This window comes from Stegodyphus dumicola, chromosome 2 (assembly GCF_044657685.1).
Source record: "Stegodyphus dumicola isolate Sdum_Otavi_A_Nest chromosome 2, ASM4465768v1".
Taxonomy (NCBI): Eukaryota; Metazoa; Arthropoda; class Arachnida; order Araneae; family Eresidae; genus Stegodyphus; species Stegodyphus dumicola.
Window position 1 is genome coordinate 175,845,538 of NC_140769.1, and position 27,864 is coordinate 175,873,401.

A 27,864-nucleotide genomic window follows, 5' to 3' on the forward strand; every position below is an offset into this window, starting at 1 on the left:
TGGCTTTAAAAATTAGAACCAAATTTCAGAAAAAGGATCTTGTAATGACACTTGGATTATTCTGTCAGATCTTGAGACCTTCTTCATTTTTGAAATAATGAAAATGTTAACTGAAGGACATTCATCTCTTTCTACATTTGCAAGTCATTCACTTATCATAGAATTTAAATAGGTAATAATGGATTTTACTATTAAACTTAAATAAAGAAAAGGAATTAATGGATTCATGCTCAAAAGAAAACAAATGGTTGCAAAAATAAAGTTGAGATTTAATTAATTTTTACAATATTTATTTATTTATCAATATAGACAAATAAAATATATCAGTAGAAAAATACATTATGAGCAGCTTTCAAAACAGCACAAAATAAATTATTTCTGGCACACAGAATTTCAGATCTATACAGTCAACAAGTATAAAATATTCCTTGCATTATTTCTTGTGATTACACACCAAAGAAGCAACAGATAAAATTTTTTTCATAACTTATAACATCAAACAATTTACATATGAATTTCTCAATACAATTATATACATATGACAATAAATATTTTGAAGTATATAAGAACAAATATATGATAAAAGTCTTTCTGAAACTAATTATTTTGATTTATCAAAATAAAACTTCTTCACTAGTAAAACAAGACAACAATATAAAAATGCATCTGCATTCTGAGTTTTCTTCCATTAGAATTATTCTTTGCAAAACTGCATATGCACTGAGATAGTAAATAAAATAGCAGTGTTGAAAATTATTAGAAATATTTTGTTTTCATTCAAAATAAGCTGAAAAGCATCTGATCTTTCAATCATAAGTAAATTTTCTAAGAAATTAATTTTATTTCATAAAAAATTAAATATAAACCTTTCATTACTACAGTCTATCATTTTATATACAGATTAGTTATAATTATTTATAGGAGAGCCTTTTTTCTTGCCCGAAAAAATTATACATACATTAAAAATGCAGAAGTTTTCCACAGTTGAAATACCAAGACCACAAAAAATTCAAACCATGTATTAAAACTGGATTACTCCAAGATGATGGTATAAATCTGAGGTATGTATTTTTCATAATACACTTATATGTTTTACACATTTAGGAAGGAAAAAATAATACACTGCCAAGGAAATAAATATCCATGGCAATGAATATAATTCATTAAAAATGCAAAAATAAAGGTCCTTTTAGCTTTGAATTTATTTTCATCAGAGACTTAGTTGAGAATTTCTTGATAATTTTCACAGAAAGAGAATCTCTAAAATTACTGATTTACTGACTAAAACAGTAACTGCATATTTTTCGAATATTTCTATTTTATCCAAGTGCCATAAAAATGGAGAAAAACACAGAATAAATTTTATTTACATTCCCAAAGATTCCAATTTTATTATTATAAAATTTATTTTGCTGTAACATTTAGGAAGAATTAATAGCTTTTATTTACTAATTTATGCAACACTTAAATACTCTATTACCAGATTATTATTATCTCACAAGTATTAAAAGAAAATATTTTTTAACATGTACATGTATATCTCATTTTACAAATGCTTGCTTTATGCTCCTAAAAATAAATAAATAAAATAAAAAAAATAATAAACAAACAAAAAATATATTTGTTAATAAATAAAAAGTAAAACCCCTTGGATTAGTATCTTTTTTGGTTAATAAAATATCTGATGTGGACACCATGTGACTTTCTAGTATAGCCTAAATTATATCACAGAGGATAAAGAAGGAAGTGAAACTCCATAGCAGACATATGGGTCCAAAAATGCAACTATCACTAGATGGTGCTACATTTGTCTTGATGATTCCAAATGTAAACATTTATATGCCTTGCAAGGAAGCTAAGCCTTGTAATAGAGGAGGAAACTTACATTTTTATGCAATGGATTATGTTTATAACTATTTACACAAATATTTATGTTTGTGGGAGAATATTCTGTTAACTAATATTCTTGGACTCTTTTCACTAACGATTATATTTTACTCTTCAAATTATAAAATATAATTTATGGCTTTCATGGTTAAATGGTTTCATGGTTTTCACGATGACAGCAGTGATCTCTATAAATAATACAACAAAAAGTGGTAATATGAGTTTCACCTTCTTTATACTGTGTGAAGTATATACATTTTTTGCTGTACTTGATTTAAACTTATTTCCTTGATTTTCATTAGAGATATATTTCTCAATTAATTAGTACTCACTTTGCAACAAGGCAAAATTTCATAAAAACTCAAAACATCTTTCATTAAAAATTATAAAATACAGAAACACCCAACACCAAATACAGTTAATAAAAATTTTTTATAATTAAAATTAGAATTTCGATGCCAAAAACAAGCAATTTGACCAACGAGTAGAAACAGAAAATTCTTGGCCTACAAAACTGAAAGTTAACTTTTGTTCCTATTGGGCAAAAAGAAACTGAAGTTGTGCACCAATTGACTTAATTCACTATTTTACTAAGAGTTTCAAACGTAAAGTGGTGCTAGGCCTTTACATTTGAAGGATTACTTTAAAAAATTTTATGATTCTACAACTATAGCATGCAGATTAATTAAAGGCATTAAAAACCTTAACTGAAACTTAAGAACAACATAATTCAGTCACTTTCAAAGCAAAAAATGCTCAATTTAGCAACATATAAAACATAAGTATAAAAATGCTGAGCTCACTGAGCCGGGAAGCAGTGTGAGAATATATATATATATATATGTGTTTGGTGCGACTGATAGTAATGAAAAAGGGAAGCTACTATAACATCTAGTTGTCACAACTAGCCAAAATTTAATAATCTATGGCTACTTGTTTTTGAGTTATGCGAGACATATGCATATGTGCCTGCAGGCATATATCATGAAAAAAATCTCTTCTGAATCCATTTTAAAATCTGTTTTGGAAAAAGAGTCCTTTATTGGAAAAATTTGAAATTTGACAGCAGCTAAAATGGATATTTTTGTTGAAATGCGATACTCGAAAGTTTTTGCAAATTTACAATGCTTCCTTTACTTAATATAAGGAAGTGAAAAATTCAAACAGGATTTTCACTTTTAACAAAAGTGCAATCTAAAATATGGTTTAGTGAATGTTTTATGTAATGATTGTAAAAAAGCATACATTTATCTCATTCAGTTACCATTATTAAATTTATACTGACAACAAATAAAAATTATTCTAAAAAAACTTTGAGAAATGCTTCAAAAAGGTTGAAACCGATCTTTATTACACATTATAATACTAACATAATAATTTTATTAGTTACTTAATTCAACTGTTTGAAAATGAAAGAAATCTAACACTGTCAATTTTGACTTGACCCCTTTCCCCCACAGGGAAAAAAAAAAAAAAAAAAAACTCTGTCAGAGTTGCCTGAAGAATCTTAAATATCTGTAAAGAAAAGAATACGGTCTGATAATTTATCTACATTGCAATTTTGAATTGGTAAAAAGTAAAGTTATGTACAAATAAGAATTTGCTTTTGCACAACAGATTATTACTTATCAATGGTGACTAAATTGAAAGGCAAATACAAAAGAGTAACACAAGGCTTGGCATGAAGAAATGATCAATCAAAGTAAACAAAGTTAGTAGACTTGATTAAAAGATCAAGAAGTTAACTAAGACACTCATCCTGACCTTGCATTTCTATGAAAAATATAATATTGCTAAGAAAGAGATGTTTTACATACAAAAGTTCAGACTGTAAAATACAAAGTGCATTTTCATTCATAATAAGCACTGTCAGATAAATTTCATAATTTATAACTAGCTTTAGCTATATATGGATACCAAAATTTTAAGGACTTTTAAAGTTTCTTAATACCTAATTAGTAAAATAAAATAAATAATCTAATTAATATAATCAATATTTACATGTCCCAATAAACTCAAATAAAGAGCATCTTAAAAATATTTTTGTTGTAAAAAATAGACTATGCAACTCTTATTTATTTATACTGATTTCTTATGTACCACATTAAAAATTTATTAGTAATAAATGCAGATTTATTTTATTCTAGCAGACAGTTTCCTTTAATATAGGAATATTGCTGTAATTAGGTTTATCATAAGTAGATGCTAGTAATTGCCTTTCATTCTCAGGCGGCATAGGATGCCACTCGAAGCCTGACAAAGCAGCCTGCAAGGAAGGAAAAAAAATAATACAGCTTTACATAACAGTTTAGAAAATCAATTTTATCTTTTATCTACTCCTATTAAAAAAAAAAAGTACAGAGATATAGTGAAATTATTACTAAAACAGATGAAAAAACAATTGAGTTTTATGTAAAAAGAGCACAGCATGAAAAAATAAAATTCCCATTTGTTAAAAAAAAAAAAAAAAAAAACCCTCTTTTTGGACTGTATTCACTAGCTGACACAGAAAAATGCATCATCACAAAGACATGGTTACATAATTATGCAAAATGCAAGGAATATACAGTTGAACAATTTACGTAAATATAATAAATGCAAATTTTTTACATGATATGTTAGTGAGGTAAAAAGGAAGGAAACAACACACAACTCAACAGTTGGCACTCTGTCACTGTAGGAAACTTGTCTTTCTAGGACTATTTTTTTTTAAAACTCTCAGAAAAAGCATGCAACTGGAGACACCTCTGGCTGGTGATCTCAAAGTCAAGTTTTGCAAATACCCGGTTTTATGAAGGGTTTTGTTTTAAGTCTTGTTGTCAAAGAATATGAAGAAGATGAATTGAAAAAGAGCATGGAAATGGGAAAGGAATCACAGAAATATTCCTAAATCTAGACTGATGTCCGTATGCTTAGATCAATGCATCCAAAAGCATGTAGTGGCAGTCTCATAAAATGTAACTTCGCTCTATGCAGAGGAAGCATGGTGCTTCAGAAGTTCCAGTATCAACAAAAACAATTTCTATAAAACTGGCTAAAAACATCTTGCAGTCATATAATCTTTTATTAAGACTGTCATTGACACAAAGTAACAAATGCCCTGACTACTATGATATTGAGTCTATTAGCTAGAGTCTATTAGATGATTAGGTTGGTGTACAGTAATGAGGTTTGCTTCTGTTTCACCAATGACAGTCACTAAGTAAGAATCAGGAGGCATAGAATCAGGTCTAACTCTTCTATGATTATTTAATACCATACCAATTATTAAGCATTTTTTTCAATGTAAGTTGTTTAAGATGTTTCATGTTTCTAATACTTCCTTTTTAATTTTACAGGCAGACATAACTTCTTTTTCAGTTGCAAAGTTTCACTGTTCAAGTCTTGTAATCACTGTGTCAAAAATTCCTTCTAACTCTTCAATTGACACTTTTTTTTGTTCTCAACAGCCTCTCTGTTACTTTCTTCCCTACTGGTAACAATGCTTTTTGGATTTAGCACCATACTACAGAATTTGCTATTCATTAGTTGATTGATTATTCAGACATTGTCATTGCAATGGAATACTACTGTTATATCCTTTTCATTATAACGACTTCCCCACATTTCTTAATAAATTTTATTAACTGGAAAATTTTGCCTTATCTAAAAACTTTCAAATTTACGGCTACTATCATAAAGTTAGCAAGAATATGCTCTACACTATCGGCGATGAAGGTAACTAAAGACATGTTCCGCTAAATTTTGCCTTGCTGCTATCATGCACTGAGGAAATAAACCCGAATTACATTAGTTATTTATTATACTTACTTTTATTGCCTGCATATGCTTCAGATTTCTCTGAGTTCTGAATAAATAAATTCCAAAATATACTTGACAGCTTATCAGAGTAAGTTATTCTTAATTCAAACAGTGGTAAATGTAATCTTATGATCTACAAATATCATTTACAAAATTAATTTTTTTGCACAGGGAAAGAAATTTCTGTTAAATTTCATCTTGTGAACAAACTCAACACTTTGCAACACAGTTGGCTTAAGTCTGTAACCACTACTTAGTCGACATAAAAAGTTACCATGCTGTTTGGTGTTCAATTACTAATACTTAAAAAACTGTTTCAGACTTCACTGTATGAGTCCTTTATCCAGCAGTCATGTGTTGATAAAAGCAAAAAATAATAAAAAATTATTCACCAGGTTGGCATCAGGGTCATAAGTTATTCAGTATGTGCAAAATCAGCGATGAATTTTGATATAATATTTCGATTTGAGATGTATGCTGTGCAAAAAGGTGGCTATGAAGGTAAATTATTGATCACACAGATTTATGCTAACAAATGATTGTGTTTCTTCAACATGGTATAATTGCATAATATAATTTAGCGCTGAAGAATTTAGGAATCAGGACATTCCTTCAATCTTAATGCTTCATCATGCAAAAATATCTACTGCATTTGCATGAAGCATAAAGAAAGCTGCTACTTTCAGAATCTAATTTTTTCTCTATCCAGACTTCGGACTTTGCACTGTTTTAAAACTACAGAAGCTGTTTGTAATTTTTTCAAGTTCTGTTAAACATCTAAAAACTTGTGATACCTGCTAGGTATAAAAAATAAGCAGAAACTAAAGATAACTGAATTAAAATAAAATTTAAGAGAAATATGTTATAAATTTTCTATGGGTAGCTTTCATGTCTCATAGTCTATTCTATCAAAAACTGACTAAAATACCAGTATCCACCATTTTTATATACTCGGTTGCTAACAACATAAACAGATTCATAAGTATAAAGATGTAATGAAGAAAAGAGAAAAAATAAAAAAAAGATTATGTTCCAGGCACATAATATAGTAAAGACCCTATTACCTGAGTTGGTAATCAATTGAAGGATAGTCTCTGGGGGATTAAGATGTAGAAACATTAGAAAGGATACAATGAAAATCAGCAATATTTATGAATTTTCTGCATGCCATCTTTCAATTGAATATTTATGATTGATCTTTTGCCTTTTCTTATCCATTACGGGGTCATTTAATAGTCTCTTTACTGTGTATTAAGATAAAAGATGGAGAATACATGGGTTAAAAAATGAAACCAGTATCAACAGTTTAGATACTCATTAACAATAAATTCATAAACGCATTTCAAGGATAAAAAGATGCGTTGCTTAAGATAACATTTTGTATAATACATAATGTAGCAAAGAGAAAAATTAGTTTTTAAATTTTGAGTGAAGAAGAAATCATTCATACCAAAATTCGGAGAATAATAATTATTGCAGGAATAAGAGAGATTTTAAACATGATGATGAAATGGAAACAACTAATGTGAAAATTACCCATGGTTGAAGCTTTTAATGAAAAAAAAAAAAAAAAAAAAAAAAAAAAAAAAAAAAAAAAAAAAAGGCCACTTATAAAAATAAATGTATGTTAGTATTTTGATAAACTTTTACAAATTGCAACAATTTTGATGGGATCTTTTTATTTCAGTTTTTTTCAGAAACATTTTGTCACAAAATAAAATCTTGTACAGATTATTTATTACTCAAGTGAAGGAAATAAATTTTATTTAACAAAATACTTTCCTAAGCTATTAATTGTAGTACTTGAGCATTTGTTAAAATTTCAAATACACAATTTCACAAAATTTTATGGCGAGAAAGTTGGCAAGATTTAAAATTTAGTCAATTTTTAATTGTCTGAAGTGGTTATACATTTCCAGTTACCTCAGATAATCAAGATTCTATTGCATATGGCAGCGATTCTCAACCGGTGGTATGCAAAGAAACAAAGTATTTATAACTATTAAATTCAAAAATTAAATGCCCCAACATCATGTTCAAGTTTTTTCTCTCAATCTGAGCTTCGTTCAAACTCAATAGCCGCTCACAGACTTTTGTAAAATCATCCATTTATATTTTCAGACATATTCTTTTACATAACAAAATATTATTAAATAACATAACAAAATTTGCAATAAATGTTGTTTCCCCAGATCAAACACCACCATCGCTGACCAGAAATGTTCATGCGATGTGTGCGTTGTTATACAACAATTCCAAATTAACTTGATGTGGACTGTACTAATTAATATTTTATTCTACAACCTTAATCACATGCATGCTGTGGTGTAGTGGCCGAAACCGCTAAAATTAGCTAAATTTTGAGCATTCAATAATAAAATTATTGAATGCTAAAAAAAATGGCTGCATACAATTCTGCAGAGAAAAACCTATCTATATCAAAAATCAAATTCTATACATTTTACGTGTGAGAGCAATTTGTGGCTCTCGAGCTTGTGTTTTTAACATTGCCAAAGATTTAATTATTTTAATAAAGACTATTTTAACAACTATTGAAAATGTGTTTGTAAGATAAAAAAATAATAATTTTCAGCTTATTCTCACGAGACATCCATGTCCATATTAATCTTCAGTCTCTTCTTCTTTTATGTGACCTTATCACAACTCCTCCCCTCATAAAGAAATTTTTCTTGAATAAGGAATGAAAAATTCTAAATACATTTCACTGCTTTCAAAACACAAGTGGTAAACATTTAAGTGATAATAGAGAAGCCAGTTACATTACCCTGCACTTATTTTTAGATAACATAACCGCACAAATAAAACAAAAATAATTTAAACTACTCCTAATGTGTGCCTTATACAAAGCACATTCCTCAAATTTTACACAATGCTAATACTTAAGATAAAGCATTTAATTCTAACAATTTTTTTGAAAATGAAACACACAATGCAAACAATTTTGAATCTACACAAATATAATTCCAAAACTCTACAAAAATCATTTTCACCCATTTTCATTACTTTTTACTTTACTTTGTATCCACTAGTGATATTCAGTCACTAGACTAGGGCACGACTCAAGCCATCTGTATTACCGTGTAATTTGCCTGGCCTATGAACAATTTCAAAGTTGTACTGTTGGAGACACAATGCCCAGCGAGTCAAACGAGAATTTGATCCTATCATTTTGTTTAAAAAAGTCAACGGATTATGATCCGTTTGCATCTTGAATTTCTGTCCGTCTAAGTAATGACTTAGTTTCTTCAGTCCATAAATAATGGCCGCTAGTTCTCTTTCAATGGTGCTATAATTTCGCTCCGCTTTAGTAAACTTTTTGCTAAGATACAGTATAGGGTGTTCCTCCCCATCCTGAATTTTAGACAACACAATACCCACACCATATAAGCTGGCATCTGTCTGCATAATAAATTCTTTAATATAATCTGGTGCAAATAAAACCAGACTTTTTACTAGTTTGGTCTTCAGTTTATTGAAAGCCACGTCGCACTCTTTTGTCCAAATCACTTTTTCTTTTTTGTTTTTGCCCTTCAAAGCGTCTGTCAAAGGTGCCGCAATACTGGTGTAATCTTTTATGTACCTTGCATAGTAGCCCACAGTACCAAGGTAGCTATGTATCTGTGTTTTAGTAGTGGGGATCGGAAAATCTCTGATAGCTTGAATCTTGGCCTCACTAGCGACCTTTTCCCAGACCCTACTTCATGACCCAGAAATTTCACATGGTCTTGAGCAAATTTGCATTTCGAGGGCTTAATAGTCAATTTAGCCTCCTGAAGGCAACCTAAAACCACATCCAAATCCTTCATATGCCTGTCCTAAGTCGGCGAAAAGACTGCGATGTCGTCAATATACGGTAGAACAAAATTGTCCAGCCCTCCTAAAACTTGAGCGATCAATTTACAAAAATAGAAAGGCGCATTTAAAAGCCCAAACATCATTTTCTTCGGGATGAAAGATCCAAAAGGCGTCACAAATGCGGCGTCCAAAAAGGCATCACAACCTCCGTGCACGCTCTGTGAGTGGTATCTGGAAGTATCCTTTGGTTAGATCCATGATTGTGATAAATGAAGCTGCGCTGACATTTTCTACCACTTCTTCAATATTGGGAAGAGGGAAAAATTCGGTCATAGTTTTTGAATTTAATTTTCTGTAGTCTATACAAGGACGAGGATCTTTACCTGGGACCTCTACTAAGATCATAGGCGAAGCATAATCAGATTGCCCGACTTCTATGACTCCTAACTCAAGCAACCGCCTAATTTCCTCTTTTAGGATGTCGGTTTGTCTCGCCAACATTCTGTAAGGCCTGACTCTAACCGGAGTTTCATCCAACAATTTAATATCCATTTCGACCAAAAACGTACAGCCGGGGTCGGATGAAAACACCGCTGCATACTTCCTTATAACTTCTTGGAATTTTCCTATTTCCTCTGCCGAAGCTCTTTCTTCTAGCTTACTATCTCCAACTATTTTCCAAAAATCTACCTGAGTTGGATCAGCCAAGGGATAAGGAATATCCACTTCTCCCTCAATATCTTCCATGACCTCCTCCATCACAAGATTCACAAACTCCGGGTGCTGATAATAAGGTTTCATCAAATTTACGTGATAAATGGTGTCACTGCTACGCTTACCCGGAATCTCTACCGTATAATTGGTTTCGGAAATCACACTAGCTATTTTACCTGGCCCTATCCAGTTCAGAGCCATTTTGTATGGCTAAAACAAGCACGAGATCTCCGACCTTAAACCTTCTCGTAACAGTGTTGCAATCATACCAGAGTTTCCTTTTACTCTGACACTCTTTCATCCTCTCTACAGCCAGCTCCTGACACTTCTTTAATCTGTTTATTAAGTCTAAAACATACTCAACCACAGTGGAGTCTGAACTTTCTTCCTCTAGCCAGTTTTCATACACAATCGTTTGATGCATTCTCAAATTTTTTCCATGTACTAACTCGCAGGGACTAAAACCTGTGCTCTCATGGCTAACAGTTCTGAGGGCGAACAAAGCACATGGCAAACATTCTTTCCAGTCCTTCTCGCTTTCCAAGCACAAAGCCTTCAATACCCTTTTCAAAGTGGAACCTTTCAACCTTTCAACATAATTGCAACCTTTCAACAGAATTGCTTTGAGGGTGACACACAGAAGAATGATACACTTTAATTCCGAACTTGTTAAAAAACTCAGATGTAAGTTCACTGGTAAACGATCTACCCAAATCACACTGAATTTCCTTAGGGTAACCTGATCTAGAAAAGATTTGTATCAAGGCTTGAATCACACATTTTGAGTTTAAATTCTGTACAGGAATGGCATCTGGATATTTGGAAGCAACACAAATAGACGTAATTAAGTATTTATTTTCATGCTAACTAGGGATCAGAGGTCCTACTGCATCAATATTTAATCTGCTAAACACTTCTGATATAACAGGCATAATCTTCATAGGAGCTTTCTTTTTATCCTTATTGTGACCTACACGCTGACAAATATCGCACGTCCTCACAAATTCTTCAATTTCCTGGTAGCAATTAGGCCAGAAATAGTGTGTCAAAACTCTATCCTTGGTTTTTGTTACCCCTAAATGACCAGAGATTTCCTCGTGGCGTAACTTCAAGATCCCTTTCCTAAAAACGAGAGGCACACACAGCTGACGCTTATCTTCCCCTTTTTTAGAACCTGCCACTCTGAATAGTCTTTCCTTGACTATTATAAACTCTTTTTCATTTTCACTTTTCCCTTTCTTCCACAGGGTCGCTAAACTAGCGCAAGTTTTTTGTGCTTCCAAGAATTCTGCTGGCGAAACATCTGCAAGGATAGACCTTTCTTCTAAACTGATGTCTGCAATTTTAATTGCCTCTTCCGTATTGCTGGCTAACTTCCTTTCTTCCGAATGCTCATTATTGACGGCCCTTTCACTTTCTATCTCTTTCTTTTCTTCCGATCTAGAATCTAAGTCTTTTGCACTCGCTCTCTCTAGACTCCTGCACGCATGCGCCTGACTACGAGTCTCCACAGCATTCAAGAGAATCGGTCGTTCCCTAATTTCCTCAATCAACTGTGCAGTTTTATTCCCTAACAAATAGTACTCTTTATCTAACTCTACCGGAGTAACCGTTGCCTTTGTGGTGACCACACCAAAATCACCTTCAATGGTGACTTTCGCCAAAGGTAAACATTTACACTCTGTGTCCAAAGGCTGTTTCACCCATACAGTTTCCTCTAATAAGTCACTAGTATTAATCCAAGTACTATTACACAGATCTATACCAGCTCCAGTATCTCTCAGACATTCTCTCTCTATCCCATTAATTACAGCTTTCTTGAAATACGGCTCAAAACATTTTCCTAAACTCTCCGTTCCTAGATTATTCACCAGATTAGCCTTATTCTTTTCCAGCGATGGACAGTTAGGTCGGATATGTCCGTCCTTTCCACATTGGTAACACCTTATTTTCCGCTGTTTCTTGAAACCTGCTTCATTGAAAACTTGCTTTTTTTTAGGAACCTCCACTTTTCTATGCTCCTATGATTTAATTCTTTGATGACCACTACTTTTCTGATTATAACTAGAGTTAGAATTTACATACCGCTCTCTATCTTTCTCAAATGGTTTCTTTAACCCCGCTCTCTGTTCTAACTTCTTTGTATCTCTTCGCAAAGCCTCATACTTGTCGCATTTCTCTGCTAAAATGGAAGCTGTTTTAAATTCTTCCCAATTGTCTAAGTAGTGCTCTATTATTTCTAGAGGGACTCGTCGCTTAATTTGCTCAGTGAGCATAAGTTCCTTAAGACTTTCAAAATCTTGAACTTCTACTGAATCCAACCAATTCTCTAAATACACTCTCAATTCATACACTAAATCCACCCATAACATTCCGTTTTTTTCTAGAATGTTCTTCAAATTTTGTTTTTAGTGCCCAAGAACTAAGCTTGAATCTCTGCATGAGTAATTTCTTAACGTGCTGATAATTATCCCCTTTATCCGCTGGTTCTTTCACTATTAACTGGGCTACATCGTGAGGTAATAAAGGAATTAATTGCAAGACCCAATCAATCTCATTAACATTTTCTTTTTGAGCTTGTTTCTCAAATAGCATAAAGAATAATGAAATACCTATATTACTCGGTTCAAAACGCGGTACTAGATCTATCAAATTAACCTTTTCTTCTCTGGATTGTTCAACTTTCGAAACTGTGGAAACTAGGCTATTAGTCTGAACCACATTCATCAGTTTTAACCTTTCCAATTCAAAAACTCGCTCCCGTTCTGCTCTCTCTTGTTCACGTTCCTGCTCTGCTCTCTCTTGTTCCCATTCCCGTTCTGCTCTCTCTTGCTCACATTCCTGCTCTGCTCTCTCTTGTTCGGCTATTTCTTCTGCTTTTCTCTGCTCAGCCACAGCCCAAATTCTTGCTGCATATTTTTTCGCAGCTTCTTCTTCATAGTCCTCGGCATTTAGAATAGCCTGCCTAATTTCTCTTACTCTATTTGCCTGAGACACATTTGTTTCAAACTCCTCCGCTAACTCCAATAGCAGAGCTTTAGTAAATTTCCTCATAAACTCACCCGTTATGGAAAATTAAAGAAAAATAACCTACCCCAAAATACAATAACACAAAACAACAACAGGTCTATCTCTCCAAAACTGAATAATTCCCTAACAATTCTGAACACAAATTGCCTTACAACACTTAATGATAATACCTATGCCTACGTACAAAGCGTATATAAAAAAATGCTAATTAAGAGGAAACCTTTTCCTGCTCTATATCAACTACATAAATATTGTCCTCTAACTCTGGACTAATTTAAAACTAAATTTTTCTAAAGCATACCATTACAATACTTCATACAATTTAAACAGTCACTAAAACAATAGAACAAACAATTTAATTTCAATTAGCAACAGTAACCACAAGCTTAACTTTCAATAACCACCAGAAAACTTTTGATCCCCAAAAACAGAACTATATCCAAAATAAACCTAGTCTCGAATAACTGGCATAACTTCTCCAAAATCACAAAAATGGTACTCGCCAATTTTGAAGACGCCTTCAATTGACTCTCCTGGCACTACTTGGATATTCTTCCGGGAAATTTCACTATTTTTCGGCACTAGATCACGCTTCCTCCGGCGTTCCCTTCTGACACAGTGTCACTTGTCACTGAAGAGGCTTCACCATGCGAACTGTCCTTGCACGCAAAATTAGATCGTTCCTGAAGAGAAGAAACACAAAACTCAAGTTCACAGGCGAAAAAGTCCGTTCCTAAATTTACTCTCAGGAACAATCCCTAAAAGCTGCCACCAACTTTTAATATTTACTACTGTGGTGTAGTGGCAGAAACCGCTATGCTAACCCTGGGTTGTGACATCAGGTTGAAAACAAAACACAGCATAATAAAATTTATTGAATGCTAAAAAAATGGCTACATACAATTCTGCAGAGAAAAACCTATCTATATCAAAAATCAAATTCTATGCATTTTACGTGCGAGAGCAATTCGTGGCTTTCGAGCTTGCATTTTTAACATTGCCAAAGATTTAATTATTTTAGTAAAGACTATTTTAACAACTATTGAAAACGTGTTTGTAAGATAAAAAAATAATAATTTTCAGCTTATTCTCACGAGACATCCTTGTCCATATTAATCTTCAGTTTCTTCTTCTTTTATGTGACCTTATCACAATGCCATCTTTCAAGCGATGACTTACTACTAACAACAACAGCGAACCTTTACAGGGTTACTGTAATGAACATTTGCACCATGCAAGGCACCAAGAAGAGAAAAAATGATGTAATTTTAAAAACTAAATAGTCTTAATGACTGAACATACCCCTTCCCCGGCATTGAAGGGTTACTTCAATAATTTCGTGCGATAACACTCATAATAACATACAAAATTGTACAATTACAACCTTATATAATAAAGCAATACGAATAATATATCTTAATTAAATACAATAATATTCAATTTTCAATACAAAATTTTATACACGATACAAGTTTTATAATAATAAGCTAACACTTAACTAACTTAAGAAGCTTCTTCCTGGCTTTGTAATTCCATATTTAATGATGCCTTTTGCTGTATGAAAATCAATCTACCTTTGAATTCCATAATAATCTTAAAGTTTTGATGCTCTGATCGTCATTGAAATTACTGAAAGAATATTTTTTTTTTTTAACAAAAAGATAATAGTATCTCATTAATTCTTTTAGAGTAGATCAAGTTTTAGCATGTCTACATTTTACGTCACCATCATTTCCGGGCTCATATATTTCATATTAATTCTATTTCCAATTAGAATAAATTTTTTTTTACGTCCATTTGCCGTCTCTAATAGCCCGTATTTTGTCTTCTTGTTGCTTTGTATTCCTTACTTTTCTACACATTTTGAGAATATCGCCATATGTTTTTCAAGAACTTATAATACATTGTGCATTTAAATATTTGTGAAAAATAATAAAACAAACCTAGATTTTAAAAATGGAAAAATGGCTAGGATTGACTAAGTGGAAATGTAATGATTCACAGGTGATGGATTCAAGACAATCTACTAGCACTAAGAATAATAAAAATAAAACTTGTTTACGGAAAATATAATGAAAGTTATTTATCATTTGAGTCTACTTGGAATGGAGGTGAAATGGATCCTCAACCTCGATGTATTATTTGTGGCAAAATATTATCCAATCAAACTATGAAACCATCGTTTCTTGAAAGACAGGAAGCTAAGCATGTGAATTTAAAGGATAAATCTGAAGAATACTTTATGAGGAAATTATCAAAAATAGTAAACAAGTAATGAAAGGTTTTGTTACTTCAAGTGAAAAAGCTTTGGAAGCCAGTTACCTAGTAAGCCTAAGAATTGCCTACACTGGGCAAGCTACACTAATGGAGAAAATTTTATATGACCAACAGCTATTGTTTTAACATTATTCAATGAAAAAGAGGTTAATGAACTTAAAAATTTTCTGTTATCAAATGATACAGTAAGTCGACTAATTCATGAAATGGCAAATTCCATAAAAGACACACTTATTTAAAAAATAAAACATAGTGAGTATTTTGCAATGCAGTTGGATGAAAGTACTGATATAACGAACGTTACTGAATTATTACTTTACATACATTTTGAAGAAGATAAACGAATGGCTGAAGAGTATTTATTTTGTGAATCTCTTCATGATAGAGCAGCCACAAGTGAAATTTTCACAGTAATTGACAATTTTATGTCTGAGAATGAATGATGTTCCTTGGAAAAAGTGCATTGCCATATGCAGTGACGAAGCTCGAACTTTAACACAGGAATACATTCTGGTGAGATTCCTGAAATAAAGAAAGCATCATCTGAAACTAAATTTATTCGCTGCTTCATTTGTCGTGAAGCTTTAGTAGCCAAAACAATCTCCGAAAACCTGAAATCCACTTTGAATCAAGCCGTGAAAATTGTTAATTTTATTAAAAGTCTAGCTTTCAAAAATATTTGTGAACATGAAACACTTTTGTTACATTCCAAAGTAAGGTGGTTATCCAGTAAAAAAGTTTTAAATCGTCCTTTTAAACTTAATCACAAATTAAAAATTTTCAGTGAATTATGGTCAAATTTTCCTCTTTGATTCAAAATTTCAATTGCAGAAATGTTTATTTAGTGAATTATGGTTGGCACATTTAGTAGGTATTTTTGGAAAGTTAAATGAATTAAATTTAAGATTGCAGGGACAAAGCATTAATTTGTTTACCATTAGCGATAAAATAAATACAATGATAAAAAAACTCGAGGCTAATAATCAACGAAGTGGATAATAATATTTTAAGCTTTTTACCACTTTCGGAAGTTTTCTAACTGAAAATAATTTGAAAATAAAAGAAGAATTATCATCCGACATCAAAAAAACCATTGGTTTTCATTGATAAATAATTTCATCATGCATTTTCCAGAGGTTTATGAAACAGAAAATTTGGCTAAAAATCCATTTTGTTGAAATGTACCTGAAATTTTATCTCATGAAGAAAAAAACAATTGACAGAAATTTCCTGTTATCGAACTCTAATTGAATATTTCAAAAATAACAAGTTAACTTTAGGCTGAACAAAAAAAAAAAAAAAAAAATTAAAGGCATTTTAAATGAAGTTAATAAATTTTTATTACCTTTTGTACAACCTATTTGTGTAAACAAGGAGTTTCTTCCATGTTATATTCGAAAAATAAATACAGAACAAAATTAAAAGTGGATCCTAATTTACTGTTAAAACTAAGTAAATTAAGACCAGACATAAAGAAATTGATCTCTCTTAAACAGGCCCAAATTTCACCCTTGATTTTAGAATTTAGTGTGAAACTTAAATTTTAATAATGAAAATGGTAACTAATACTTATTTATGTGTGCGTATTTAATACAAACAGCCAATAGGTTGTGCAACTGATAGAATATATATATTTTAATATTTCTATTGAGAAACTGAAAAATAATCATTCTAAAATGTAGTGGTGGTACTAAAGTTTTCTATTTTCGTTTAGATGGTACTCATTAGTGAAAAGGTTGAGAACCGCTGGCATATGGTGTTTAAAAGTCCCTTTCAGTAATTATAATATTGCAGCACATATTTTAATTTATATGAAATAGCTATACAATTAAGGAATAAAATATGAATTTAAATTATTTAGAAATGGGTACTATTTCGTTTTGAGGACCGTAAAAAATCGTCAAACTATTATTGATGCCAGTGCTGCCAAAAATTATTGCGACAACCCTAACACAACAAAGGAAGTATAATAGTAAATAACTATTTAAAGATCATTGTTTTAATTTAGATGAAAGGTTAATTTAAAATTTACATAAAAAATGGCTAAACATAACTGAATGGAAGGGTAAGACTAAATAACTGTTTCAAATTATTATAATTTATATAAAAAAAAGCTAAACATAACTGAATGGATTCCTGCATTGCTATTTTGCTACTGAGTTATCGCTAAAGTATAATTTCATCTGGTTGGTCGTTCAAACATAATTTTCTATAATGAATGATGCCTTTTCTTTGAAAAAATTCTCGGTAAAGTGCAGAATTGCCCATTTATTTGTTTGCCGCTTTTTACAAGGGTAAAAACAATTGTATTTTTGTCAATTTTCTTTTACTTTTTAAGTGAAAATAGGCCGATGTGTACATAGATAAAGGGTGTGCGTAGTGCCATTTTTGTGCAATTCTTGGGATTTTTTTTTAAAGTGAAAATAGGTCGATGTGTACATGGATTGCACACTTTTTGTCCTAGGCAATTCCCAAATAGTTAAATCCATAGGACATAAAAAAGGATTTTAAAATTAAACTAGTATTTTAATGGCGTCTTAAGAAATATAGAACTATGAAATTTTAAATCAGCGCATACGCTAGATTTGGCGTGGTGTTAAATGGGCGCGTTTGCTAGACTTGGCGCTTTTGCGCATACATTTTTGCTGCAATCTTTTATGGTCCTCAAAATAGAATGGTACCTAGAAATGTATTTATTGCTTTTAAATTGTTTAATTAATATGTTAAGTACTTACAAGCTGATTAAAATAAAAAATAATTTAGATATCTTATGTTTTGCTAAATGTCACAAATAGCACAATGGCAAGGCTACATGGAAATAAAGTAAAGATCTTTTCTTTTGTACAGAGAATAATAACATTTGCCAAAGTGAGGAGATGATATATTCAGCAGAGCATAAGATAACAGCAAAATTTTGGAAAGACTGCCAAGAATGCCTCTAATATATATATATATATAAAAGATTTATAATTTTATAAAAAGGATTTAAACAAAGATTGTTAGATATAAAATAACAAAATATGCTACAAATTAAAGTTATTATAAACAGTTCCTGAATTTCAGGAACTATTATATTCAGGAACAAAATGTATAAAAATTAATATATACCTTCAAGTATATAAGAGAAGCTGTGATAATACACGCACCTCCTATAAATGTCGGCAGCAAAAAGAAACATGGCACAGATAAGCTACAAGGATTTAAAAAAAAACTTAACACAATTGCAATTTGACACATGAAATACTAAAAACATTACTTAAAATGCATGATTTGGGGGACAATTTTTTTTTCTTATAAAACCTGCTTTAATATAACATGGTTCATACTTTTCAAAATATTAATAAGAAAAAACATTTTTCTTTCTAAATGCTTTCTATTTATTTTTCTTTATACTGTCAAATAGCAATTAAAATAACTTCAGTTTTTTTACCCTTAATTTTCAATGTGACAATAAAACAGTAAACAAAATTGCTTACCATAAATATAAGACAAATCGCACATAAAAATTTCTTCCACAGAATCCCAAGGCTATAATATAAGGCACAATGTATTTTTGAAATCTAAAAAGAACACATAGAGCAAAATATAAGAGAAGCATTAATAAAACATTTACAGTACAATAAGTTATAAAGTCATTATTGGTGATTTATTAAACATACAATCAAATTTAAAGTTATATTAATCCTCTGGAGATAAATATTTTTAGATAAAAACCTTACCTGGCACATTAGATAACTATTCAGTTTATTTTTAAACCATTTTACTGTGAATTTAGATGATTGAGAAGGTATAGAAGTTTGGTTAAACAGACAGCTCTTACTTGAATAAAGTCTTTAATATAAGACAAAAGTTTTGTTTAAAGTACATTATTCTTAACCTTGCACAGAATTGTCTAGTTAAGCATAGAAATGGCATTCTAAACCAGTGCTCTGCAAACTTATGAAGCTTCTGAGCTACTGTGCCATTTTAAAATCCTACCATGAGCAACCAAACACAAAAAAAAAAAAAAAAAAAAAACTACAGTGTTTTTAAAAAAATCTTACATTTATTGCCTATAAACTTACATTTCTAGTAAATATGAAATAAATTTTAATTAAACTGTATATAACAAAAATAAACTAAAATTGAATTGTACATAAAGAAACTGAAGTGTAGTTAATAATAAATAACAAATGTAATGACATATCTTTTTATCAGACTTTAATGAGAGAAGGATGGAACTCTTGTGTTAACAACAAGTTTTTTAGTGTTGGGAGAGTAGATAGTCTTTGCCACTTGAATACAGTTGTTCAAGTGTTCATCAATGAGTCTGTTTCTGTACTTATTTTTAAATTTCATACTGGAAAAAAAAATCTCACACAGATATGTATAGCTGAATACTGCCTTCACTTTGAACAGATATCAAACAGATATGTATAGCTGAATACTGCCTTCACTTTGAACAGATATCACATAGATATGTACAGCTGAATACTGCCTTCACTTCACTCCTAGACCAAATTGGGTATTTTTCTTCAGGAACAAGAGGGTCAAATATTTTCAGAGCTTGAAGAAAGCGATTTTACAGATATATCACCTTGAAAATCAATCTGCTCCAACTCCACTGCAGCATTATCTTCTTGAAAATGAAAATGCTCTAACACAAGTAGAGAACTCTTTAGCATTAATCATTATAAAAGGCAATTTGACAAACAATTGAAATCCTTTAAAATCTTGGAAGTGTTTTTTGGGTTCACTACTTTCTTACTAAATACAGACAAAAGTCATTAATCTGGACTCGTCGGGACTTCGGTGATTCCGGATTATCGATCATCAGTTTAAATCTCGTAAGATGGCACGCAGAAATTCTAAAATTAAAAATATGAAACAGTAATTTATGAAATAAAGAACAATTATGATCTAAAGGGTATCAAAATTTACAAAAAAAAAAAGCTTAATATTTATTTGTTTACTTTATTAAACATTTCCTTCAATGTAAGTTGTTTCGTTTTATGTGATAATACTTTCTCTTTAATTCTATAAACAGACATAATTTCTTGTTCAGTTACAAAGTTCTGTTGTTCAAGTCCCGCAATTGCTGTGCCGAGAATAGCGACTAACTTGACAATCGAAATTTTTTTGTTTTCACTAACCTCTCTGCCACCTTCTTCATGTCTTTATCCATTTTTTGCAGCAATTCCACTTTTTGTTTGATGGACATCGAAACATACTTTCGTTTTGTAGATCCTTTGGGAGCTCCAGCATCGGAAATTCTATTTGACATAATCGAAAGTTCAAGTTTACTTTTATAAAACTGCTCTTACAGTCTGCAAAAAATAATACGCCGCATCAAATTCAAAAATTAAGGAACAACGAAATCATCAACATTAACTGAAATAGATAATTAGGTAATTTTAGCTTATACCGTCCGTTATACATTAAACACACACGCGAAAACGTATTCTGCGCTTGCGCACACGCGCAGTTGTAAAGGTCTTACGCGCACGCGTAAACGCCTGTGTGCATGTGTCAACGCAGAGCATGCGCAGAAAGTTTTTAGCCTTGAGGTCCGGATTATAGATTATTCCGGATTATGGGTGTCCGAATTAACGACTTTTGACTGTAACACACTTGCATAGCACAATCAACACATACATTTGTTCTTTACCTGGGTAAAGAAGTAATTGGTTTCTCATTCTGAATGAAAGTGATAAGTTTTTTGCTTTTTTCTTGAATGAGCCATCGTTAGAACAGACCTAGCTTAGTACAAACACCTAAATCAAACTATTCAAGTTAGTAAATGTCAAATATACACAAAAAAGAAAAATATAACACATACAACCTCACGCTTATACAATCAACTATGAGATGAGGCTGACAAGGCAGCTGCTCGGGAGAAATAAGCAGTTGTCGTTAGCATCAGTTCAGTGGAGGATTAGCCAACCGAAGCGTTAACGTGATCTACTGAAAATCTGCTTGCAAGCTACTATCGACAGTTTGACGATCACTGTTCTAAACTATATCATGACATAAAATAACCAACTTAAATTCTTGAAAATGCTGCATGTTTCCTATTTTATTTTGCCTTAGAGCAACAAACATATGGGACAATGCTTCAGCAGATAAAATTTAATTTTCATGTCTACCATGAATACATGTCTCTTCCATAACATTAAATTCAGAATGCCCCAAAATGCCATTAACAAATTTTACATCAGATTATAACTAACAAGTTTTACTTAAAAAGTTGTGTTCAAAACCATGACCAGCCGCCACAAGAGGACAATGTTCACAGTTATGTTGGAGAGCGGAAAGCGGAATCATTTCAGGTGAGGACATTGTAGGAAAATGATGTCACAGTTCAGTAATGATGAACTGGCTGTAATGCATTATATTTATGGCACCGTGGATGGAAGTGGACAAAACGCATGCACCTATAGCCCTTACCAAACAGAGATCTGCCAAGTCAGCCATTATTTGGACAACTGCACCCACAGATTAAGTAAGCCTAGAGACATCTACATAAACAGCCACATTGGTTGGCAATGTACTACATGCACACCTCCCATAGAGAAAGCTGTGCTATGGGAAATTGAGACAAATTGGAAACACAATTTGGTACACCCAAGTCATGTTCGATTGCTCTGATACTTGCTCATAGGTTCCTCTTAATACACCACAACACAGCTTCCTCTATGACAGGTGTGCATGTAGTACATTGCCAACAAAAGTGGTTGTTTACTTGGAGAGTTTCAGCCTCACTTATGCTGCTGTTCAAATAATAGATGACTTGGCAGATGTCTACTAAGTGCTTTCATGGTTTATCCATACCATCCACAACCTCATAAATATAATGTATATCAGCTAATTCCTCATTCCTGAAGTGATGTATCCTTCTCTCACAATGCCCTTGCCTGAAACGATCCAGCTTTTTACTCTCCAGTACAGCTGTTAATTTCACCCTTTAGTGGCAGTTTGGTCATGGTTTCTGACACAGCTTCCTGCAAAAAAAAATTTGTTCATCATGATCCAATAGACTAGCACATAAAAAGTCTGTAAATGACCTTTTGGAACACCCCATATAAAGCTTAAGCACTTTCATTGTACTTTTCAATGATTGCCAGTTCACGGGGTCACAGCCATGTAATATTAAGTCAAATGTCCTTCAGATCTTATTAGACTGAACAGCAAGCTTTTGCTTGGTCTAATGTGACTACAAGAAAGACCTATGAAGGTTTTAAACAACCTTCTTATTAATCTGAATTTAAAATGAAGGCACCACTTGCATGCATAAACAAAACACCATTTGCAGGTAATAAAGTTGAAACTGCAAATTAAAAGTATCATAGCTAGAAACAATACAAATTTGGCCTAACTAAGATGACTCAAAACTTTAATGGTGCACTTTAATGTTGACTAATGAAATGGCTAATGCTGGAATATTAACAGGCAGATCTGGGCAGTAGAAGGTAAAGCTGAAAGCACCACTCCCAAAAGCTCTACATCTAAAACTTTCAAAACACTCACCTTAAATAGTCTAACCTCATTTGCAACCTGGTGAGAGCTAACAGAAAGAAGTTGTAGTAGAGATGTTCTATGTTCTTAAATCATCATAATTGGTTAATTGACAGAAAATAAAAGCTTTAACTAGGAAAGAAACTAATTTTTAAAGTTTTTCAATACTAATCTTTCATGTATCAACATACACTTGAATGGCTGATACTAAACTGCTTACTGAATTCACTTTGAGATAAATTTCACTCTGATTTCTACAGTAAGAGATTAATTTCAACACATACTTTTATCCATATTTTGTCCTTACTTTTAGAGTTGTATATGATATTTTAATCTCTTGAAGTAATGCAACCATTAAAACCTTCATCATTCTCCAGATTTTTAAAAGTATCACCTGAAGCACAATCTGAAAATCTGGTTTCAAGGTGTAAAATCTTTTGCTTCAAACTTTCATTTGATTTTTAAAACTTCATTCAAAATTATAGAATGCATCACTTGAAAACAGATATCAGTGATAAAATGGCATCTAATAAGTCTTAATTCCCCTCACTATTTAAAAAATGCTGTTATCAGAATTCATCAATCAAAACTTTCGTACTGACAAGATTTTGTGGAAGCCGCGACGATTCCATGAAATAAGGATTAGCCATTTTGTTTGATGTTTGCTCTCACAGAATCCAATGAGGGGATGCAGATTTCAGTGGCAGAGTTAATTGAGTCTATACACACTCTGAAGCCCAGCAGTCAGCTTTTCTGAAAGCAAGAACTACTAAAGCTTCTTCCCAAGCCAGTTCAGATTAGGCAGGACACTAACAACAAGTGACCAGCCAATCGGCATTAGCAGGAACAGCTAATATCTCCTGTTTCAAACTGAGGCAGAGGCCAAAGCCGTGTGATGGGGACAATACTTTGCCCCTCAACTACCATGATGCTCTTTCCCAACCTTAAGGGTAGAAACACATGGCAAATGCAAAGACAGTTTCTGTCTACAACAAACTCTGAAAAGGAAAACCACAGGGGTGGAAGAAATGGACATAAAACAGATGAAAAAGAAAGTAGGAAAGATCACTAGGGCTCCACGATCGTGACGCCCATCTACCAAGAAGGGCTAACTCCAGATCGCCCCATCTATACTCATAAATTGTGAGCTCCTGTAGGATACATGATTTAGCAATGCATATTTATTCTTAATTCCATATAGTTAAATTACACATGATAGTGGGAAAAAAATCCTAGATATAGCTATTTATGCATCATCTGCTGTTAGCCTATGTTTTTCTTCCTTTCTACATTTTTTGTAGAGAGTTTTGTTTCATGCTGATGATAATTTTTCCATCTTTATTGCTAAAGTGTAGAGACATTAGGTTATTAAAGATGAAAAATGAGCAACGCCTTCGCTGGGACTCGAACCATGGACCTCTCGAATACACATCGAGCATGCTGACCTTTACACTACGAAGGCAGGAGAAATACCTTATAAAAGTTAACTTTTTTGTACAGGAGCCATTTAAACTGGAGCTGATTTTATTTATTTGATCATCAGTACATAAATTATTACTGTTGAATAATAATAAATAAGGAAGTGATAATTATTTCACTGTACTTAATGTGATTTCTAAATTTTAATAGTTTTAGTTTAGTTATTTTGGGCTATGTGGTTTCATCCATGTTTTAGCTGCAAACTTTTATGGTTTCAGTCTTCCAGTATAACATTGCACAGTTTCTTCCTTAGAGAAGAATTACCCAGAAACTGAGGATCCTTGGTTTAGTGTGTATTTCAAAAGTACTAGAAAAGAAATTTCACTAAGAGAACTTTATTTACACAACAGTATCATAATGAAATTAATGAGTGAGAAAAATAATTAGTCAGCAGTTTATATAATGTTTACAAATTCAAACAAGAGTATTTGAAAAAAGGCCTCCTTCCATTATGTAGTTCAGCCATACAAAGTTTCCTCCTCTCCTTACAGAGGCTCATGTTGAGTAATGTTTTTATTTTAGAATCTGAAATGTAAACAAATATAAAGTACAGTCAACTCCTGATTTACTGGGGAGGGGCATGGATTAATTGGGGCTCTGCTAAAAAAGAAGCACTTTGTAGGCAAAAATTATTATCGTAAAAATCATCAGCAGACATGTGAAAGAGAGAGTGAGAGCTGATGTTGATATGAAACTTTGGTTGATTATTTTTCAGGCTTATTCCCTTCGCCTGCCTTTCCTCTTTCAAACACATTTTTAACAATCTGATTGCAGTTACAAATCCCTTCCTGCATTCTATCCCCCTTCTTACAGCTGATAATAGATGCACTCTTAATTTGGCAGTACAGTAATTGAAGAAATTCTGGTTGGCGAATACTTGCACTTCTGCTGAAACAGCAATTGCTATTTCTAGAACTCATTAAGATGCTTCATGGAAAGGCTTAGATTTCACTTTTTTATTGACAAGTGGTAGTGAAATTTTATTAAATCACATTCCTGAAATCACTGCACAGGTAAATTACCTTGTAGCATTTTTTCCCTATGTTATAGTTATTTATCTCGGCTTTGGATTAACCATGATTTTGAGTTAACCATGCATAACCTTCCCTATATTTTCCTGGTAAATCAGAAGATGACTGTAATAAAGTATAATTAAATTATAACTAGAACAGAAGAGTCATAATTTAAAGTACTAGCTTTCCTTACCTCCTTTCTAGTGACTTTATATCTCTCCTATATCCACGAGGGTATTCTAACAAGAAAACTAAAATACCTGCTATGCTACATTATTAAGAATGAATTAACTAAAGAATATTTATCATACATGAAGCATTCTGAAGATTATAATTACAGAAAATTTCAGAAAAGACAAGACAATTATAAAAATGAGCACATAAATACAAAATTATGAAACTTTTTTACACTTCATAGGTAACCTAAGGAGGAAAATAGAACAAAACTATCAAGAATTCACTTTCCAACTAATCTTCAAAACAGGCAGTGATAAATTTTCTTGATAATCATTTGACTTTAACTTTGATAGTTACTTAAAGAAAGTTGCCATGTATAAAAACATTTACGACTGTACTTTCAGTTAAAGATTAACCCACGTAGCATATTAAGATATATAATGAGTCATCTATCAAAACATGAAAAACCTGATATTCTACTGTACAAAAAAACATTATCATTCAACACTACAAGAAACCCAGACTATAATAATTTACAGTTAATGCATAATGATTAAATATAAATTATTACAGATAGTAGAATTTATATATCCACATTATTTATAATAACATTTATATAACAGCAAATGTTGGCACTTCCTTGTTAAAGGGACCACTAAATAAGTCTTTGGCAAAATTTGAAAGCTGTATGTTACAGAATGGGTAATTAAGTTTGCTAATTTTAGTAACTAAGAATTGTGGAGAACCGAGTTTAATGAGGAAGTATCCAAATATTTAGCTCATTTTTTCATTGTATTAAAAAAGATAATTTAGAACAGGGGTTCGCAACCCTGTGCCCGTTGCTGTGTAATCACAATAAAAATGTTTTAGTTTTCAATAAAATTCTATGTGAAAGTTTTCTCGCTTTTGATGAAATAGAAATTGCATATAACACAGGTAGCAGCACAAAGTGAAATGCGACCGATCTCTTTTTTATGTGTATGCATTATTAACTATATCCAACTATTAATTCACATTGAAAAAGTAAATGGTGCCCGCCATGTAACAAATATTCTAGAATGTGCTCTTAGGGACGGAAAGGTTGGGTACCCTTATTTAGAGTAATTAACAGATCAGCCTATGGAAAGAAAATTTTATAAACAGTAATCAAAATACAATATCGTTTTAATATATTTAGATATATAAAGACTATACTGCATTTTAATTATATATTTATACCATATTGTCACATGCAGATTAGCAAAGTAAATGTTTCTAATAAGAAATGCAAATAAGGATTGAATGACATCTTCATCGTCATAACTGTAATAAAATTACTGTCCCTGAGAAAAATGTGTTGCCAACCACAAGAAATAATGAAGATGACTTTGAAAATTTTTATTGAAAATTATTAATTGCTTATTGCAAAAGCTGAATTTAGTAAATAATTAATCTACTATTAGTATTAACCCTCCAACAGGCCACGAGTTTCCAAACCCCCCAAAAGAAGAAGAACCTCGAAATTTTCCAAAAGTGCCATGAGACAGAGGTATTTTCTTGATTTTAATGCTACAATGCCTCTGGTACTTCATACCCAGATTTATGTACTTTTAATATATTGTATTAATTTATTGGATAAATTTTAAGATGCATGTATACATACGTCCTTAAAGATGTTACTGCAGCTTAGAATCGCAGATTTTTTTAATATACCAGGAGTCTCTCTAATGATTATGATATCAATGTTAATGCATGCAACAAGATCCTCCTCACTGACCATGTGCGTTTCATGCACCAGGCTTTTCAGGTAACCTCAGAGAAAGAAATCTAGGAAGGTAAGGTTAGGCTATTTGAATATGACAAGCCACAAGAGCTATCTGCCTAAGAGGAAGTATGCCTTCGTGGACGACTTTATGTGGGAAACTGGCTCGCATTCATGTTACACATGGGGAAAACTATGAAATTACAATTCACTTGCCAGCCCGTTCACTTGATTTTGAAACCAAACCAGGCCGAAGTACCAGTATTCAGTGGTCTTAAGCAATTGTTCACTGTTGGGCCCTAAATCTAGGCAGGATAGGCAAGTAATTTTGTGTTAGTAATGTGCATCAGATCATACTTGTAATTAAATACATATATAATTTTTTTCTTTCAATCTTATCATTTAAAATGCAACAATATAAAAAAATACTATTTT

General features: G+C 32.0%; 1 protein-coding gene across 1 annotated transcript in view; it reads right to left on the reverse strand.

Moving 5' to 3' along the window:
• Nucleotides 1-248: 248 nt before the first annotated feature.
• Nucleotides 249-27,864, reverse strand: part of LOC118186981 (cytochrome b-245 light chain-like) — a 35,270-nt gene continuing 7,654 nt past the window's right edge. The window contains exons 3-6 of the mRNA XM_035357150.2: nucleotides 25,705-25,779; nucleotides 19,002-19,085; nucleotides 18,634-18,715; nucleotides 249-4,153 (exon numbers count right to left, since the gene is read on the reverse strand). Of these exons, the coding sequence (XP_035213041.1) occupies nucleotides 4,031-4,153; nucleotides 18,634-18,715; nucleotides 19,002-19,085; nucleotides 25,705-25,779 (364 nt within the window). The 3' untranslated portion in view covers nucleotides 249-4,030. The remainder of the gene's footprint in view (nucleotides 4,154-18,633; nucleotides 18,716-19,001; nucleotides 19,086-25,704; nucleotides 25,780-27,864) is intronic.